Raw genomic sequence first — 18,296 nt, forward strand, 5'->3', positions numbered from 1 at the left:
GAATACGAGATATTGAATGCCATCTGGAACCAAATCAGCAAAAGGTTGGTCGACTCCAGGTCAAAGCCAGGTTTCAGTACTAAAAGCTGGGTGGGGACAGCCCATAGCAATTATGTCACGTACGAAATGGCGCATTGCACGACCAACTTGGTGTTAATAAGCAAAAACATTTCAGTACGGGCTCCTTACCACTGATACCTCTATTTTGCAGCGAGGTGGAAAATTCGTTAGGAATGTTTATTATAACACTAGGCCGATGGCGAAGGGCATTTTGGAATCTGGATCTGAGGATGTGATGCAAATGTGAGGCTACCGAGATCTTGTGAGTAAAGAATGAATTGGAACCGTCAATCCTCACTGGCTGCCTAATTGCAAGCTCTCTGCAGGCATCCTCCGTCCACCAGTCTATCCGAAATTCGAGACACTTAAAGTCATGAACTGAGTAGCCCAGACGAACTTAGCTTTGACAAGGCCAAGTTGAGTTGTAGAGCACAGCAAACTGATCACAGGCAGGTGTAGTGGTAGGACAATCAGATAGTCGTTAATACAGAAGCACCAATCAAAAGATGAGATGAATCTGCCTTTGAGGTAAGGTGCAGCTCAGGCAGATCCAGGGAGCAGCAGCTCAGGCACAATCCCTCCACTCGTCTTATACTAACCACAATCCCTCCACTCTCTCCCCTAACCACAATCCCTCCGTTCCTCTAATGACCACAATCCCTCCACTCCCCCTTCTAACCACAATCCCACCGCTTTATCCCCCCCCCCCTTAAACACAATCCTACCGCTTCCCTTCTCTGATTTTCAAAAAATTACGGATAATCGCTACATTAACACGATTTCAAGTAGCGAATTTTTGGAACATTTTTGCATGACGTTGTGTGTGGTGTTTTTTAGGTTTTGTGTATCCAAGTTTTTTTTATTTGTTTACTCTGTGTAATTGGCATAAACAAATGTCCAAATAAGCTCAAAAATACTGTAAAAAGTTATTGTGGGACCTTGTGGTAAACATGCAAACGTGTGTTTGCATGTGTGTTTGCATGTTCACCTCAAACATGCAACACATGTTCACCGCAAACATGTGTTTGCATGTTCACCACAAGTATCGTGTGTGGTTAATGCAGTACTTGATTCCTTGCAAAGGGTTTCATCTAATTGGTGTTTGAACATCTTCACACACCTGTTTTATTGCCAGGAATGGTAAAACCTAGTCTTCTTTTTCATACTTCAATACTGGCAAAAAGGTCCCATTTTTTTACAGTCTCCACAGTTGTCGGGTATAATAACAAAAAATCGATGTAAAGGTTGCAATACTAAACAATTGAGGTTATAGCCCGTTCTTTTTGCTTTTATGCCCGTCCCCCAATCGGTTTTAGGATTTCCTCAAAGCGTGGGGGGCGGGGGGGGGTTGGTGGGTGGGTGGATCTTTCCCCGTGGAGAGAGACAACAGAAAGGTATCCCATGATATAGCTGCTGTTCACCCCGAGTTATAAATGCTCTGGTGCGTGTGGCATTGTCTTCATTTACTGGTCACCTTTCGGCGTTCTTCTCTGTGTAGTGCAATAGCGCCGCCTGGTGGACAGCGGCGGCAACTGTGGTGGACAGACTACGCACGCCGGTGAGCGTGAGCACGGGGTGTTGGCAGAGAGGAGGAACTAGCGCAAGGGTCATGGAGGACCCCATTTGGAGGCCCCTGGAACCTGCTAGCGGGTTCGAGAAGGGAGGCGTGGTCAGGGCGGAGCCAGGCCGCGCTGGGAGCATTAAAGGAGCCGATAGCGGGGGCTCGAGGCTGCTGGTTCTGGGAAGGGACTCGTCTTGTCGTTGCTGTCACTGTCGTCGCTAAACGTCTCCGCTAAATATTGCGCTATGAAGGATAGTAGTTGGCTATCTCAGTCAGCGCCGTCAGTGTTAGACGGCTAGTGTTGTGTACAGGTTAGGCTGAGCTACTGTGGTGAGTGTGTGGACGAGACCGTGGAAGTTGTTAATAAAGAAAGTGTCTCCTAGAAACTCTTCTCTGAATCATCGGACACGATATCTGGTCTGACAATGGCGGTGAGACTTGGCCATAGAGAAGGCTGCTGTCTCTTGTGTAGGCCGATCAATTTCAAAGACACTGCCATGTATTATCAGAATTTGTTTGCAAGTTTACCACAAGTACCTTGTGTGTGGTTAATGCAGAGACTTGATTCCTTGCAAAAGGTTTTTATTTGGTGTTTGAACATCTTAACGCCTCTCCTGTTTTATTTCCAGAATGGGTAAAGCAAACGTATTGTTTTTTTTTTTCACGATAAGCCACTTCGTTCAGCTATCATTTGTGGCCAGGTCGCTTCTGGGGAAAAAAGTGCTACATAAATTATTAATAGTTACATGGGAGTATTAGGACTCATTCCCGTGATGAATAAATACCGTGCAGTACATCGTGAGTTGCGTGTGTGGTGCCTCTTTCAAACACCCAAGACAAAGACGGAGAATCCACCCGTGTTGCATTTAAACAGGATGTTGCTGCAAGTGCTGTTAGCAAGCACATCGGCAATGAAACCCCCTTGTCGCCTTAACAACTTGTACGGGCAAGGGGCCATCCATAAATGACGTCACGCGATTTTGGACGATTTTGACCCCCCCCCTCCCCTCGTCACATGGCGTCACAAAAAGTCAGACCCCCCCCCCCTCAAATATGACGACTCAAAGCTCCCCCCCAAAAACCATATTTCCATTTTGAAAATAAAACATGCTTCAAATCGCTTTAAACTATTGTCATTGTAGTGCGTATTTAATGTGGCGCTGCACTCTGATGTTGTAGGAGAAAACATTTATTCAAAAGTCTATTTAATTAAGTAGAACGTGTTGTCTATATTCATTTAAAGTTGCGCATTTTGATCTGACGACACATCTCTCAAAACCCCCCTCCCTCGTCACACATCGTCACAAATGTCTGACCCCCCCCCCAACAGGTGCGTGACGTCATTTATGGACGGCCCCCAAGTGTTGTTAGCGAGCACCTCTGAAGGCCGGCAAGGCACACGAGGCAATGAGTGGCCAGCACCACGCCCGACCGCTTTTGTCTCCCTATTTGCGATGTTTACTGTACACCACCGCTCCAGTTATTCATTTGAGGCTGAGTCGACCTAGAGGAGGCCCAGGACCAGTTCAGATAATCGTCACTGGTGTTGGACGTGAGCGGGAATCGAAATCGGGTCGCCAGGTTCGGAGCGCAGCGCGAGAACCGCTACACTACCGCTCCCCACACACAGTAACACACTCTCGCACACACATATATACACTGACTCACCCACACAGTCACGAACACACTCACCCACTCACACAGTCACTCACCCACACACACTCACCCACACACACTCACCCACACACTCACCCACATACGCTCGCACACACACACACACAAAAAAGACAAATTTCGATTTAAAGCTTTCGTGACTGCAGGGATTCATCTTCTTGGTTCTTTCGGTAAAGTCACGTAGAAGGGAAGTAATAAAATAATGTTTTATTTTTATTATTTTATTACTTCCCTTCTACGTGACTTTACCGAAAGAACCAAGAAGAAAAAAGACAAAGTTCCCCCGTATAGCCTTAACAGACTGTAGGGGCAAGTGCTGTTAGCGAGCACCTATGAAGGCCGGAACAGTACACGATGGGGTGGGTGGCCAGCACCACGCCCGACCGCCTTTGTCTCTCTAGTGACGGTGTTTACACCGCACCAGGTACTCATTTGAGGCTGAGTCGACCTAGGGGAGGCCCGGGACCGTTTCAAATAATCGTCACTGGTGTTGGCCGTGAGCGGGAATGTAACCCGGATCGCCGGGTTCATAGCGCAGCGATCTAACTGCTGCACTACCGCTTCCCACACACTCACTCACCCATCACCCACTCCCCCAAACACTTACCCACATGCTCACTCACACACTCAGTCACTCACTCACACACTCACTTACCCACTCACCCACACACTCACCCACACATCCACTCACCCACACACTCACCCACACACCAACTCACCCACACACTCACCCACTCACACACTCACCCACACACACTCACATACTCACTCCCCACTCACCCAAACACTCACCCACATACTCACTCACACACTCAGTCACTCATACACTCACACACACACTCACACACCCACACACTCAGTCACTCACACACTTACTTATCCACTCACCCACACACTCACCCGCACACCCACTCACTTATCCACACACTCAATCACTCATACACACACTCACACACACACTCACACACACCCACACACCCATCCACACACACATTCACTCACGCTCTCTCTCTCTCTCACACGCATTCACATTCCGGTCCAGATCTCCACTCACTCCCTGGTATCCACGCAGACCACTCCCCAGACAGCGGTGCCAGTCCCTTCCCCGACTCGGCAATCGAGAGGCTGCGTTGTTTATACAGCGCATGGGCACGCACACAGAGACATGTTGCTTACACGCAGATACACACAGAGAGACAAAGACAAAGATTCCCCGGGTAGCCTTTGACAGACTTGCTGGAGCAAGCGCTCTCAGTAGCGAATAGCAGAACGTATAACGGCCGGCACTGTGGCACACGAGGTGGATGGGTGGCCAACCCCACGCCCGGCCGTCTTTGTCTCCCCAGTGGCGATGCTTACTACACACTGCACCAGATACACATTTTTCAGGCTGAGTTAACCTAGCGGAGGCCCAGGACTCACCCACTTACACATACTCACCAATATGCTCACCCATAGACTCACACAAATACAAATACACACACTCAACCACTTCCCTACACTAATTCCAACACCCACCATTCGCCACTAAGTGGCGGTGACGTCACCACGGCGCTTGTGCCAGGCTAGGTGCACTTTGAGGCCACGTGAAGTGTCGAAGGCTCACTGCTGGCCAGAGGTCAAGGGACAGACCCAGCAGGTGCCATAGAGGTTGACTGACTGAGATGAGTGGCTGATGCACCGCCTGTGCCCCCTATTGTGCCAACTTGCTGTGTTTTAGCCGCCCGGCACTCCGCTCGTTGTTGTGAACGTGGCTCCTCCGTCCTCCGTTGTTGCTGGAGGGCGACTGCCTCCAACTGCCCAGTAGCAGCGTCCTTCACGAGCCTCCTCCACAGAGGCTGATCTTGACACCGCTGGTGCCGGTCTCGGCAAGTTCACTCAGGTCCACATCCTCCTGGACCACATCGCTCCATCTCTTCTCCAGCCCCTGCTACGCCCGTTTAGCCCCTCCCCCCCTCTATCGAGCTGAACAAAAGCTGTTTAGGCATGCGGTGGCTGGGCATGCGGGCGACATGACCCAGCCAACGCAGACTTGCCTGCTGGAGGAGCTCTCCGATGAAGGGGAGTGTGCCCAGATCTGTCAATGATGTGTGAGCTCCTCACATAATTCAGCCTGGTTATGTATATGTGGATGTTGAACTTATTTCGCACCGTACAAAGCCAACCGTACTAAGCTGTTGGTCTATCGATGGGTCTATATATGGGTCTCTATGGGTATATCCATGGGTCTCTATGGGTATATGTATGAGTCTCTATCTATGGGTCTCTATGGGTCTATCTACGGGTCTCTATAGGTTTATCTATGGGTCTCTATGGGTCTATCTACGGGTCTCTTTGGGTTTATCTATGGGTCTCTATGGGTCTATCTATGGGTCTCTATGGGTTTATCTATGGGTCTCTTTGGGTCTATCTATGGGTCTCTATGGGTCTCTCTGGGTCTCTATGGGTCTGGGTGTTTGTGGGTGGCACGGCCAGCCCGAATGCTTCGAACGGGTCGCAGATATTCCACTAAGAGGGGTCAAAATGTTGTCGCAAGCACTCACAACAACAACGGTCACTTCTCACCCCCCCCACCCTCACATAGCTTTAATAGAATATTTGGGGGTGGTGGCGAGTTTCTGTTAGCGAGCTCGCGCTCGTGAAAAGTCAACAAGGCACAAGGCAATTTGCCTCCGGGGAGATGCTCCCCTTGAACCCTCTCCCCCATCTTCTCAACGGCCTCTCCCTCCCCGCTTCGTCTCTTGCCGCTCCGTGCGCCGTTCTGTTGCCGACTGTGAATCTTAAAAACTCACGAATTCGGGAGGGAGATCGTGGTGGTGGTGGTTTTGTGTGTCTCGTATTTTTCGTTCCGTGTGTCTTTAGTGATTGCGTGTGTCTCTTGTGTGTTTCTTTAGTTCGTGTCTTTAGTGCGTGACTTGAGACACACACTACAGAAACACATACTAAAGACACACACACTAAAGACACACACTCACTAAACCCACACACTCACTAAACACACACTCACTAAAGACACAGTCATTAAAGACACTGTGGGGGCCGACGCTCGCCCCCTCCACTCCCCCTTCCTCCTCATCAGCCGCCTCTCGCCGGGCCCCTGCCGATCGGGTGATCGCCCCCCACCCCGCGCCAGCGCCCTCTCTGAGGGACATCGCTAACCGGCTGGCTCACCACCACCCGGGGTTATCCCGCACACGCCCACGTACACCACCTCTAAAACGAACGCGGTGGCGTGAACGCACGCGCCGCTGCAGGCGCTTGTTTCCAACGCACGCGCGCGTAAGCACGCACGTTTATGTTATTACACGCTTTTTTATTTAACTCACTCGACTCTGTCGTATCCTCAACTCTGTCTGTTGTCGTATTCTCAAATCTTGTAACTATATTTTAACCCACTTCCCAATGTGGTATCGACTGCAAAACTTGGTATACGTATGTCATACTGATGACAATACTATATTCTATCATTAAAAATAAAAAATATATATTTGTAAGCAATCTTTTTTGTATCTTATGTTTCGGCTTGGGTCTAATTGTCCACGCTCAACTCACGTTGGCTGTAAATCACCACGGCCCCTTATGTTGTGGCAAGCTTCGGAGCCACTTCCTGGAGTCGTGGAGTTCTGCCATTACTCGTACGGTACATTTCATTAAAGCGTGTTAAAAAAAAAGTATTTTTAGATATTACTTATTTTTAATACATGCGCGCCACACACACACTCAAATTACCAACACCACGCCGAGTTTCTACCCACACACACACAAATCACACTGCACCGATACTCTGTACTTAAGTTCATTAACGGAGCGTTTAAAAAAAAATCACCTATCACTACCCAATCCCTTAGGTGTACCCCCACTCTATTACTCACCTCACAGACGCACTCACGGTGTCGCACGGACGCTGTGGGCATCTGATGGACGACGATCAGAGAGGGCTTTGTCTAGGCTCGTGGCCTACCACAACACTCACACTAAAGACACACACACTCACTAAAGACACACACAATAAAGACACATTCACTAAAGACACAAACACTAAAGACACACACTAAAGACACACACACTCACTAAAGACACACACACTCAACACACACACTCAACACACACACTCAACACAAACACTAAAGACACACATTCACCAAAGACACACATTCACTAAAGACACACACTCACTAAAGACACACACTAAAGACACACACACTCAATAAAGACACACACTCACTCAAGAAACACAAACACTAAATTCACAAACGCTAAAGACACACTCACTAAAGACACACACACTAAAGACACACACTCACTAACGACACACACACTAAAGACACACATTAAACACACACACACAGAAGAGACACACACTCACTAAAGACACACACACTAAAGACACATTCACTAAAGACACACACACTAAAGACACACTCACTAAAGACACACACACTCAACACACACACTCAACACAGACACTAAAGACACACATTCACTAAAGACACACACTCACTAAAGACACACACTCACTAAAGACACACACTCACTAAAGACACACACTCACTAAAGACACACACTCACTTAAGAAACACAAACACTAAATTCACAAACGCTAAAGACACACTCACTAAAGACACACACTCACTAAAGACACACATTAAACACACACACACTGAAGACACACACACACTAAAGACACAAACACTAAAGACACACATGAGACACACAAAACAAAAAGACGAGACACAAAATCACCACTACCACCACGATCTCCCGTTTGTGTGTATTTAAGATAAAAAGTCGGCAACAGAACGGCGCATGGCGAAGAGACGAAGCCAGGAGGGAGAGACCGGAGGAGAGGCCGAGGGGAAGAGGGCAAGAGATTGAGGGGGGTGAAGGGAGAACGCACCCCGGGGTTTGAGCTCGACTCTGCCCAGCTGATGAGGAGCCAGAAACACCCAGAGAGAGGGAGACGTCTCGACACGAGGAACGACTGCCGTGCGAGTGTGTGGATTCTGAAGATTCACTCCACTGCGAGTCCTGCAGATTCAGTCCACTGTGAATTCTGCAGATTCACCCCACTCCAGATTCAGTCCACTGTGAATTCTGCAGATTCACCCCACTCCATATTCAGTCCATTGTGAATTCTGCAGATTCACCCCACTCCAGATTCAGTCCATTGTGAATTCTGCAGATTCACCTCACTCCAGATTCAATCCATTGTGAATTCTGCAGATTCACCCCACTCCAGATTCAGTCCACTGTGAATTCTGCAGATTCACCCCACTCCAGATTCACTCCACTGCGGATTCATTCCGCCCAGGAGTCTGCAGATTCACCCCACCGTGGAATCCCACAGATTCACTCCACTGCAGCACGCCGAAGCGATGGGTTGTGAATGGACACATCCCTCAGAAATAGCACCATGGGGTCTGGAGCTCCTCACAGGAAGCCACTTGCCCTGATAAACGCCGAGGGAGACTTCCTCCCTGTCCGCTCATTTGCACCGTGGACTTTTGGAGGAAAGTATTTATTGGTCCTTAAGCCACCTACAGAGGATTTTCCTTGGCAGGAAAGTGCACGCGCGCGTGTGTGTGAGTGAGCGAGTGTGTGAGTGAGCGTATGAGTAAGTGTGTGAATGAGTGCGTGAGTAAGTGAGAATGTTAGTGAGTGTGTGAGTGAGTGTGTGAGTAATTGAGTGAGTGTGTGAGTGAGCGTGTAAGTGTGTGAATGAGTGCATGAGTGAGTGCGCGCCCATGTATACTTACGTATGTAGTACATGTCAATAGTTAGGGTGCGTGTGTGTCTTTGTGTTAAAATAGTTACAATGTTGTATACAAGTGCATGTTGTACAATGTTGTATACAAGTGTATGCATGTGTGCATGCGTGCGTGTGAGTGCGTCTTGCAATGGATGTTATATATCTCTCTTCTCTTGTCTCCTTCTACATCAGCAGGTCTTCGCTCACGTCCTCTGTACAGACGGCGGGTACGGGGAGACAGACAAACGGAGGCATTAGTCATCGCGGATGTGGCAATCAGTGTTATTCAGGGCACTGTTGTAGCTCGGATGGGTGGCTGCCTCCAATCTCCCAGTAACGTCCTTCTTCCTCCATCACGGCCATCAACAACAACAACAAGTGGCAGTGACGTTACCACGCCGCTTATACCAGGCTATGTACACTTTAAGGCCACATGAAGTGTCGAACGCCCGCTGGTAGGAGGTTATGGGACAGACCCAGGTGCCATGGGCTCACTGACTGAGAAGACTGGCTGATGCACCACCTGTGCCTCCTACTGTGCCAACTTGCTATACTTTAGCCAACCAGCACTCCGCTCGTTGTTGTGAGCATCGCTCCTCTGTCCTCCATTGTTATTGGAGGGTGTTGTATACTAACCCTTCTTCCATAATTGAGATTAATAATATTTGATGATTTTTATATATTATCTTTTTACTTGTTTTTTTTAATGAGTGAAACACACCAAGCGCAGCAAACTGCAAAACACCAGGTGTTGTTAAGTAATGAACCGGAGGAGGGTTAGGATGGCAGAATTTACAACGTTGCTTCAAGGGAAGATAAGGCCTGATGAACGGGCACATGTCACCCGTGCAGGCGGCAGAGACAGTGGGAGTGTCAGCCAGACATAGTTAAGGCAAAAGCCCAATCATCCTGCATGGTTTTAAAGTAACGTCAAAATTCGAAATTCAACAACAGAGTAGGCTAAATTATCGATCCTCGCGCTCGCTCAAATTGGAGACCAGGCTGCGAGCTACATCAATGAACCATTGCCCATTTGCTAATCCAATACTGAATGTTAATATTACTGAAGTCAAAACGAATTCTATGACCTCAGCACATGGGCAAATAATAGGGCAGTGTCGACTCAAAGGCAATGGAAGAAACAGAGGCGCCTTTGTCTAAATCACAACCACAGAAAGCCAGGAATCATCACTGATTGTGTGTTCAGGAATTCCGAGCTAGTTAGAACACGTGCACAGGGGGGGAGCTGATGTAAACAACCCTGCGCGTCTGGACGTGAGGGGGCCTTGGACCTGGAATCAAGAATAAACACTCCCAGAGCAGAAGGTGGACAGGGGGAGAGGTGATTTAAAAGAGGGTTGTATATCTCTCAAGGCACAAGACCCAGCTGAACAACACGGCTGCGGGGGTCACCAGAAGTTCGCATTCGCCTAGTTAAGACAAAAAGCTCAATTATTCTGTATTGCTATTAAAGTAACGTTAAAGTCGGAATTTAACAACAGAGTAGGCTAAAGTTATTGATATTCACACCCACTCCAATTAAACCAGGTCACAAGTTACGCCTACTGAACCATCACCATCATTAAGTCAATATGAAATGCTATTTCCATACTTCAATACTTTCTATACAACTCGACCCGAAGCATATGACAATCAGAACCTTCCTAAGTCAAAATTGAATCGCACCCAGACAGGAGCGAATAGTCGATATAAGGTTGACGAGGGAAGGAAATTAAGAGCACGGCGAACTGCAAACGTAAGCAAAAAGCCGGGAACAACACCAGCCCAGCAACAGCGAGTGGGGCTTCGACAGGCCATAAAGTAGAATAATAACTCCCGGGGTCAGGGGATACAAGAAGAAGCAGGCAGACAAAAACCAGAACTGACTCCAAGGTTCAACCGCCCTCACCTACTCAGGAGTGACGGAAATTAATGAGGCCTTGAATTAACGGCAGGCAACAACAACGGCGAGCAGAGATAGGGTGGGGCAAAGACTGCGGGCTATGGAATGCAACTTCGTGTCAGTAAAGCCCTGACAAACAAGTTAAGTTAAAGACATCACAATACATAATATCGCACATAACATCAATGTTAACGCTATTCACCGTAAACTATATTCCGCTTATATAACCATCCAGGCACCAAGGAATACGAATTCCTAGGATCAAGAAACTTACCCCTTAAACCTAAGATATCGGGAATAAATTAATAGTAATAAGTATATGCATGAAAGACAAAAGTAAAACTTATGGAAAAGCCAGGATAACGGGATGAATCACCACCAGGTCGAATATAAATACATAATAAAAAAAAAACGATGTTAAACCCAGGGTCGGAGAGAAAGGGAGATCCCGACCGTCTTTGTATCCCCGCAGCGCGGGATAGGAGTGTGTGTACGCTCGGGGAAACACCTACACGTGGGTCGGGAACCACGATGGGAAACGACAGATCTTAGGTTACATACAGAATCATAACTGTGAAATAGTAAGGGACAAATGTTAACTTAAAACTTTTAACCATTTCTTTGTGCGCCGGGTCGGAGAGAGTGTTGCCCCCCTCCAGGTTGTGCAACACGAACAAAGACGCCTATGAGACGATTTGTAACGTCTGTGTTTTGGGTTCATGAAGAAGGCCAGACAAGAGATAAATTGCACCCAGACAGAGAGACGACTTCGAGACAATTTGTAACATCTGGTTGTTTGCTCGTGGGTTTTATAGAGGGAGTTGACAACGGAATATACCGTCAGTGATGCACACAAGGACATACGGACACACACATGGACACACCTGCCTACGGACAGATCCTGACACAGCAAAAATCGGAAGCCCCGCCTTGTGGGCGGGATCCAGGGGGATTTTTCAGCATAAAGGAACGGATCCTGAACATTGGAAACCAGTGCGACGGGAGGGTCCACTCAGAAGCTCGACCGGGAGGGTCGACTCAGGAACGAGTGCGACCAGAGCGGGTCCACTCAGGAGTGCGACCAGAGAGTCGACTCAGGAGCGAGGGCGACCAGCGGGTCGACCCAGGAGCGAGCTCGACCGGGAGGGTCGACTCAGGAGCGAGCTGCGACCAGCGGGTCGGCTCGACTCATCTTCAGCTCGTCAATCTCTGCTGCCGCCGGAGATCTCCGCTGCCGCCGGTGGTGAGCGTCGCGACTTGGCGACGATCCAGCGCTGCACGCTACGAGCGAGTTGTGGGCGCCACCTACCGACCGGGTTCCGAACTGCGACAGCGTATCAACAGCCATCCGAGCAATTCACCACGGTGACAGGAGAGCGCCTGATACGTATGACGCGCACCGCCCCCTCACCACACGACCACCAGGCGTCTGTTTGACATAAAGAATCGACTCCGAACACTGACTATTCAAGACAACTCTTACCACTCAAACACACTCGAACCCATAAGTCATCCGTGGCTGGGAAGGCATCACAACGAGACCGAGTGGTGGCCTCCGTCGTATAAGAGTATTCTTAATTTTTATCTTTAATATTTAGTGGGCTGTACTCTTAATCGCATAAATTCCCAACAGATCCATCAATACGAACTGATTCTTGGCACCTCCTTCCGCCGAGCCACGCTCACGTGGGGAGTGGTGGCCACCGGATCCTTATCAGGTGATCTGGTCCCCAATTAGTAAACTTGGTATAAGATAACGATCTTCGGAAAAGGAGCACCGTCGCAGGCCCTTACTCCGAGCCGTTCTGCTGTCAGATAACCTGCCGATGTATCTGTTGAGATTGGTGCCTTTAAGAATAGTAACTGTTTTGATTGTGTTTTTTTTTTTATCGCCGTATAATCTTTCAAGTATCTTTCAGTCATAATCGCCGCACGTACTCGCATCCTCTACAGAATATTCAACTGTTCCGTGACCCAAGGTGTTAACAACGTGATAAGGGTTGCGTATGATCAATAAGGAGTGCGGTACTGCGTGAACAATATTGAGTATAATCATTTATTAACGTTAAGGTTTTCTTAGCATAGTATTTGCACGTTTTAACGACTCTCTCTCTCACTAACAACCATCGCGTTATGCGGGATCCATGTGCAGTTGTCGAAGTGAAATCCGACAATCGTTGATGATACTGTATTGATGCCGTATTGACGTTCCGGGATTGAGAGTTCGCATACTATATCATAGTTAAGGTTGAATTAGTAATAAATTGATCAATACAGAAGTGGTTGTGTGATTCTTTCCTGAAATCTATGCATAAGATCTGCTTCTGCGTTGAGATTTGAACTTGGTGACCTTAATAAACACACTAATACATACTCAGTAAATGTTAAAGCGATAACGGGGTGAACCGGGGTCTGGTTATCATAACGACTTGCGTTATCATAATTACACCCACTCGCATAATTAATACGATTACCTCTCGAATTGGCATAATTAAAATGTGCGTAATTACATAAATTAACATATTTCCGGATAATTACATATTTGGCCAAATTTCATTTAATTATTATTATTTCCACTGAATATTCATAACCCACATATACAACATAATAATTTCACCCACGCACGCATACAACATAACAAATTTTCATACCCAACATATACAACATAATGGGGGCTCGTCTTCCGGGATCTCTCGCAGACAGTTTATGCATGAATTCAGGAACGAATCACTGATGTGTTAATCAAAGTGTTGTGAACTAACGTTGCCTTGTGATTGTAAACGGGGGTATACAAACAAAACGCGCTCTGAAGGGAAATACCAGAGTAGCAGAGTATAACAAAGACAGCTGGGCTGAGATTATTTGCTCGAGTTGAACTGACGCATCCTGTGATACAATTGTTTATATGTGCTCTGAAGGGGAATTCTAGAGTAACTCACGACGCACATGAGATGTTAGAATTAAGATACACTCTTAAGTCTATTAACCACACTACATAATAGAGAGGGCACAGGATCCACAACATTCTGAGTTTGACACACCAACGCATAACACTGATACAGAGTGGACCTCTGAGGAGGAGATGGAATCTATGGAAAAACAATATCGGGAATTTGTATTAAAACGTACTGGACGGACTGCTAGCCAGCAGACGGAGCAGAGAGATATATGGGAGGGGAGCCATACAGAAGATGTTAAGGCCCATAGAAGGAAACTACTTAAGGATGTGATGAAATGTGGCAAAGCCAAACGTGACGTAAAAATTGCAGAAATAGCGAGGGTAGACTCGTATCTCCTCGCACAGACAGACAGAGAAAGATTATGGAATGAGGAAAAATTTGAAAGGGAGAGACAAGAGAAACTGTCCTTAATGGTGCAGGTAGAGCGTCTGCACGCCCTCGTGAGAGAGAAAGAATCCGCACTAAATGCACCAGTGAAACACCCAGACGTTGATACACAGGACACATACGGGAGTAACAATTTACCACACTCCGAGCCACGGGGACGTAGCCCAGGGCCAGATCCCACAATGAGTGTGGCTACTATGCAAAGCAATTTTGATAAAGTAACACCCTCGCAAATCGAGGAGAGAGAAGAGGAAATAATAATACAAACGGGAAAACATGAGGCCGACCACCCCAACGTTAGAGAGAGACAAATAATTAACCCTAAGTCATCAGGATACACTGTAATGATAGAGCGGGAAAGGGCGGAGCTGATGCAAGACGGGAAACATGACATAAACAGAACACCAGGCAGACGCACGCTACGCAAGTATGACCGACATGATGCAGATGACAGAGACAGCTCACCAGAGAAACGCACCTCGCACAAACACGACCAACACGACACACGTAACAAGAGCTCACCAGAGAGACGCACATCACACAAGCAGGAGCCATGGGATAAGCAGAAATCACCGAGCCAAGTTGACCCACGTAACAGGTGCAAAAGGCACTACAAAAGTTATGTTAAGCAGAGCCATCGTGATGGTGACGGCTCATCTGACACTGACTTCTCTGACAATGACCAACACGACACGGATAACAGGAGCTCACCAGAGAGACGCACATCACACAAGCATGAGCCATGGGATAAGCAGAAATCACCGAGCCAAATTGACCCACGTAACAGGTGCAAAAGGCACTACAAAAGTGATGTTAAGCAGAGCCATCGTGATGGTGACGGCTCATCTGACACTGACTTCTCTGACAATGACCAACACGACACGGATAACAGGAGCTCACCAGAGAGACGCACATCACACAAGCATGAGCCATGGGATAAGCAGAAATCACCGAGCCAAGTTGACCCACGTAACAGGTGCAAAAGGCACTACAAAAGTTATGTTAAGCAGAGCCACCGTGATGGTGACGGCTCATCTGACACTGACTCCTCTGACAATGACCAACACGACATGGGTACCAGAGAGAGCTCACCAGAGGGACGCATGACATGTAAAAATCACCCACGCAAAACCACCCGCACCAAAAATCACAGAGACAGGAATCCCGATAACCATGAAGCACGAGACAAACATAAATTCAACACCTCACCTAGCAGGCACCACTCACGTAGTAGGCAGCATGAAGGTCGAGGACAAAAACACTCACCACATAGACACCGCTCAAGGAGATCACGCACACCAACCCACAAGCACGAATCACAAGACCCACATAAGGAAAACAAGAGACACAAGCAACGGGACAGATACGAATCCTCGGACAGAGGGAGATCACGACACAGACACGGGACACATGACAACAGTGATAGTGGAGACAAGGGTAGCTCAAGGGAGCACTCCTCAGGAACCGACACCACTGATGACGAACAACACACTTTTAACAGTAAGACACTAAAACTAATGGACAAAGCACTCGTGAGAATTCCCTATTTCGATCCACATAACAAGAACAGGGATATCCACACTCACATAGCTACAGTAGAACAGGAGGCTAAGATCCGGGGTTTGGGTAAATCAACAGAAAAGGCATGTCTATTATCAAGGAGCCTACATGAACCCGCCAGACCATGGGTAGCCTCCCTGCCAAATAGGGTGAAGAGTGACTTTAAACAATTGAGCCGAGCAGTAGTTAAGAGATTTGGGGAATACTCCACACTATCCGAAGGATTGAACGCGGCAAAGTTGATGACCCAGCGTGTAGACGAAGACCCACGAGATTATCTCCTACGCCTTAAGAAAGCATATTACGCAGGGGACGTGGACAATGCCCAGGGAGATAAGACAGTCTTAAAAGTGATGTTCTTCCAATCATTGAGACCTGAAATAGTGAGAATAGTAGGAATGATGTTGGACCCCGAGACTGCCTCCCTACGCCAGATTGAAAGCAAGGCCCACACGGCCTGGGTGAACGGACGGAAAACCACTGGCATAGCCAAAACCCACATCGTCACCAGAGATAAAGAATGCCTCGATCTGGAGGGAAGCGAATCTCCAAGGAATAATATTAGCGCCACACGGGGTGAACATGAATTCCCCCAGGAGAGGGCGCCTAACCCAATAGAATCAACACCCGTCCACAACACGCTGAATAACGTTCCACGTGAGAGGAGGAACGAGGCCAGAGGAACATGGCACCCACAGCCGCCACCACCATGGAATGCAGAAGAGGGCGGAGGCTGGAATTATGGAGGAGGAGGAGAGAGTGACGGGCCATACCTACACCGCGGAGGCCGACACCCACCAAACCAGTTACCATATCGTCCCCCACTGCCGCCTCCACTAGCAATGGAGCATAGACCACCGTTAGCTAACAGGAATCGATATGCTCACCACATTAGGATGGAAAAAGAGCTCCTAGGGAGTATGAAGACTCCCATGCAAGTAGCGAAGGGAAGAATACCAACTATACCCACACAAGAGGAGGACACACCCAGAGCAAAGGTAGCCCAAGTGAACGTAGGGAAGACAAGAAGCCTCGAAGCAATCACCGAAGTGGTACCAGAGGGAAAAGGGTACCATCTGGGGGAATTGATTCCCGTAGGACCAGTCGGACGAGTCCACGTGGAAGTAATACTGCAAGACACCCTGACCAGCCAGGGCCTTTGTGATACTGGAGCAGAAATATCCATGATATCCAGAGAATTATTTGACGAACTCCAGACTGCCCTCCAGAGGAAGAATGAAACACTACAAATGATGCCAAGTAAACTTACCTACTCAGGATGTGAAGGGACCCACATGCGACCATTGGGCAAAGTTATGACGAAGTTGACGTTCAACAAAATCAACATGAACCATCCACTATATGTCGTACAATACCCAGGTAAAGAACTGATTTTTGGGATCGAACTACTGAATCGCCTGAAACCCATTGTGAACCTTGAATCCCGACAAATTTGGGCACAGTCAATGCCGGAGAAACAAAGGGACTCAGAAGATGAAGACGTTATGAGAGACTCCACGGGAATCCAAGTGATAACACAAGAGCTCGACGACCTATCAACGACAATCAGGAACGAAGACAAGCTCCCCGCAGGAATTCGAATCACTCAGCTAATGACTAACAGACTGAGAGAAGTCCGAAAGGAAGCCGACTTAGAGTCAGTATCACCGAAAGACCGTCCCCTCATGGAGTATATACCGCCCCCTGGAGGCCAAACCGACGAACTGCAAACTGATGAAGGAGAACCCAAGGGCAAGAGCGTATTACCCTCGGATGAAGCCAAGGCAACTCAACCGATAGTAACGCAAAAGGAACTTTCAATTGAGCCGCCCGAAACCACGAAGGCCCTAGATCCAAACCAAGAGGGAAGAGTCCTTACAATAGAAGAACAAATAGAACAACAAATTGAAGCAGCAGACGCCCTCGAGAGGGAGGAGAAGTCAAAGCTCGCGACACCAGCGAAACTCACAGACGTTGAGCCACAAAATAAATATGGAAGTAACATCAAATCACTCTCTTGGGTACGTGGACAGAGTCCAGGGATTGATCGCACAAAAGTTAAAGTAAAATCGCCAGGACATGGTACACTAAGGGCAGAGGCAAAAACTGAAGGGAAATGGCAACACGAGCGACACGGCCCTGGGCGCGCACACAGAAAATGCACACCACTTAAACACAAGAGACACAGCACAGACCAAAGTGACAGATTGCCTGATGATAACTTGTTTGATGATGACGCTGTCAGCAATCAACTTTCGGAATACCTGTTCACCAGTAAAACCCTTAAGTTGATGGACAAGGCTCTAGTCAGAATTCCCGATTTTGACCCCCACAATAAGACTATGGATATCCACACACATATCGCGACAGTGGAAGAGGAGGCAATGATTAGAGGGCTGAGGAGACGGGATGAAAAAGCGAGTTTGTTGAAACGGACCTTAC

At 47.9% G+C, this 18,296-nt stretch overlaps 1 protein-coding gene across 1 annotated transcript in view; it reads right to left on the reverse strand.

Annotated features, from left to right (window-relative positions):
- Positions 1-8,047: 8,047 nt before the first annotated feature.
- Positions 8,048-18,296, reverse strand: part of LOC133359384 (SPARC-like) — a 44,141-nt gene continuing 33,892 nt past the window's right edge. Inside the window, exon 10 of the mRNA XM_061577785.1 lies at positions 8,048-9,256. Coding sequence (XP_061433769.1) covers positions 9,228-9,256 — 29 coding nt within the window. The 3' untranslated portion in view covers positions 8,048-9,227. The remainder of the gene's footprint in view (positions 9,257-18,296) is intronic.

The sequence above is a fragment of the Lethenteron reissneri genome, chromosome 65 (assembly GCF_015708825.2).
Source record: "Lethenteron reissneri isolate LAM-NWPU_2019-01 chromosome 65, ASM1570882v1, whole genome shotgun sequence".
In the NCBI taxonomy this organism is placed as follows: domain Eukaryota; kingdom Metazoa; phylum Chordata; class Hyperoartia; order Petromyzontiformes; family Petromyzontidae; genus Lethenteron; species Lethenteron reissneri.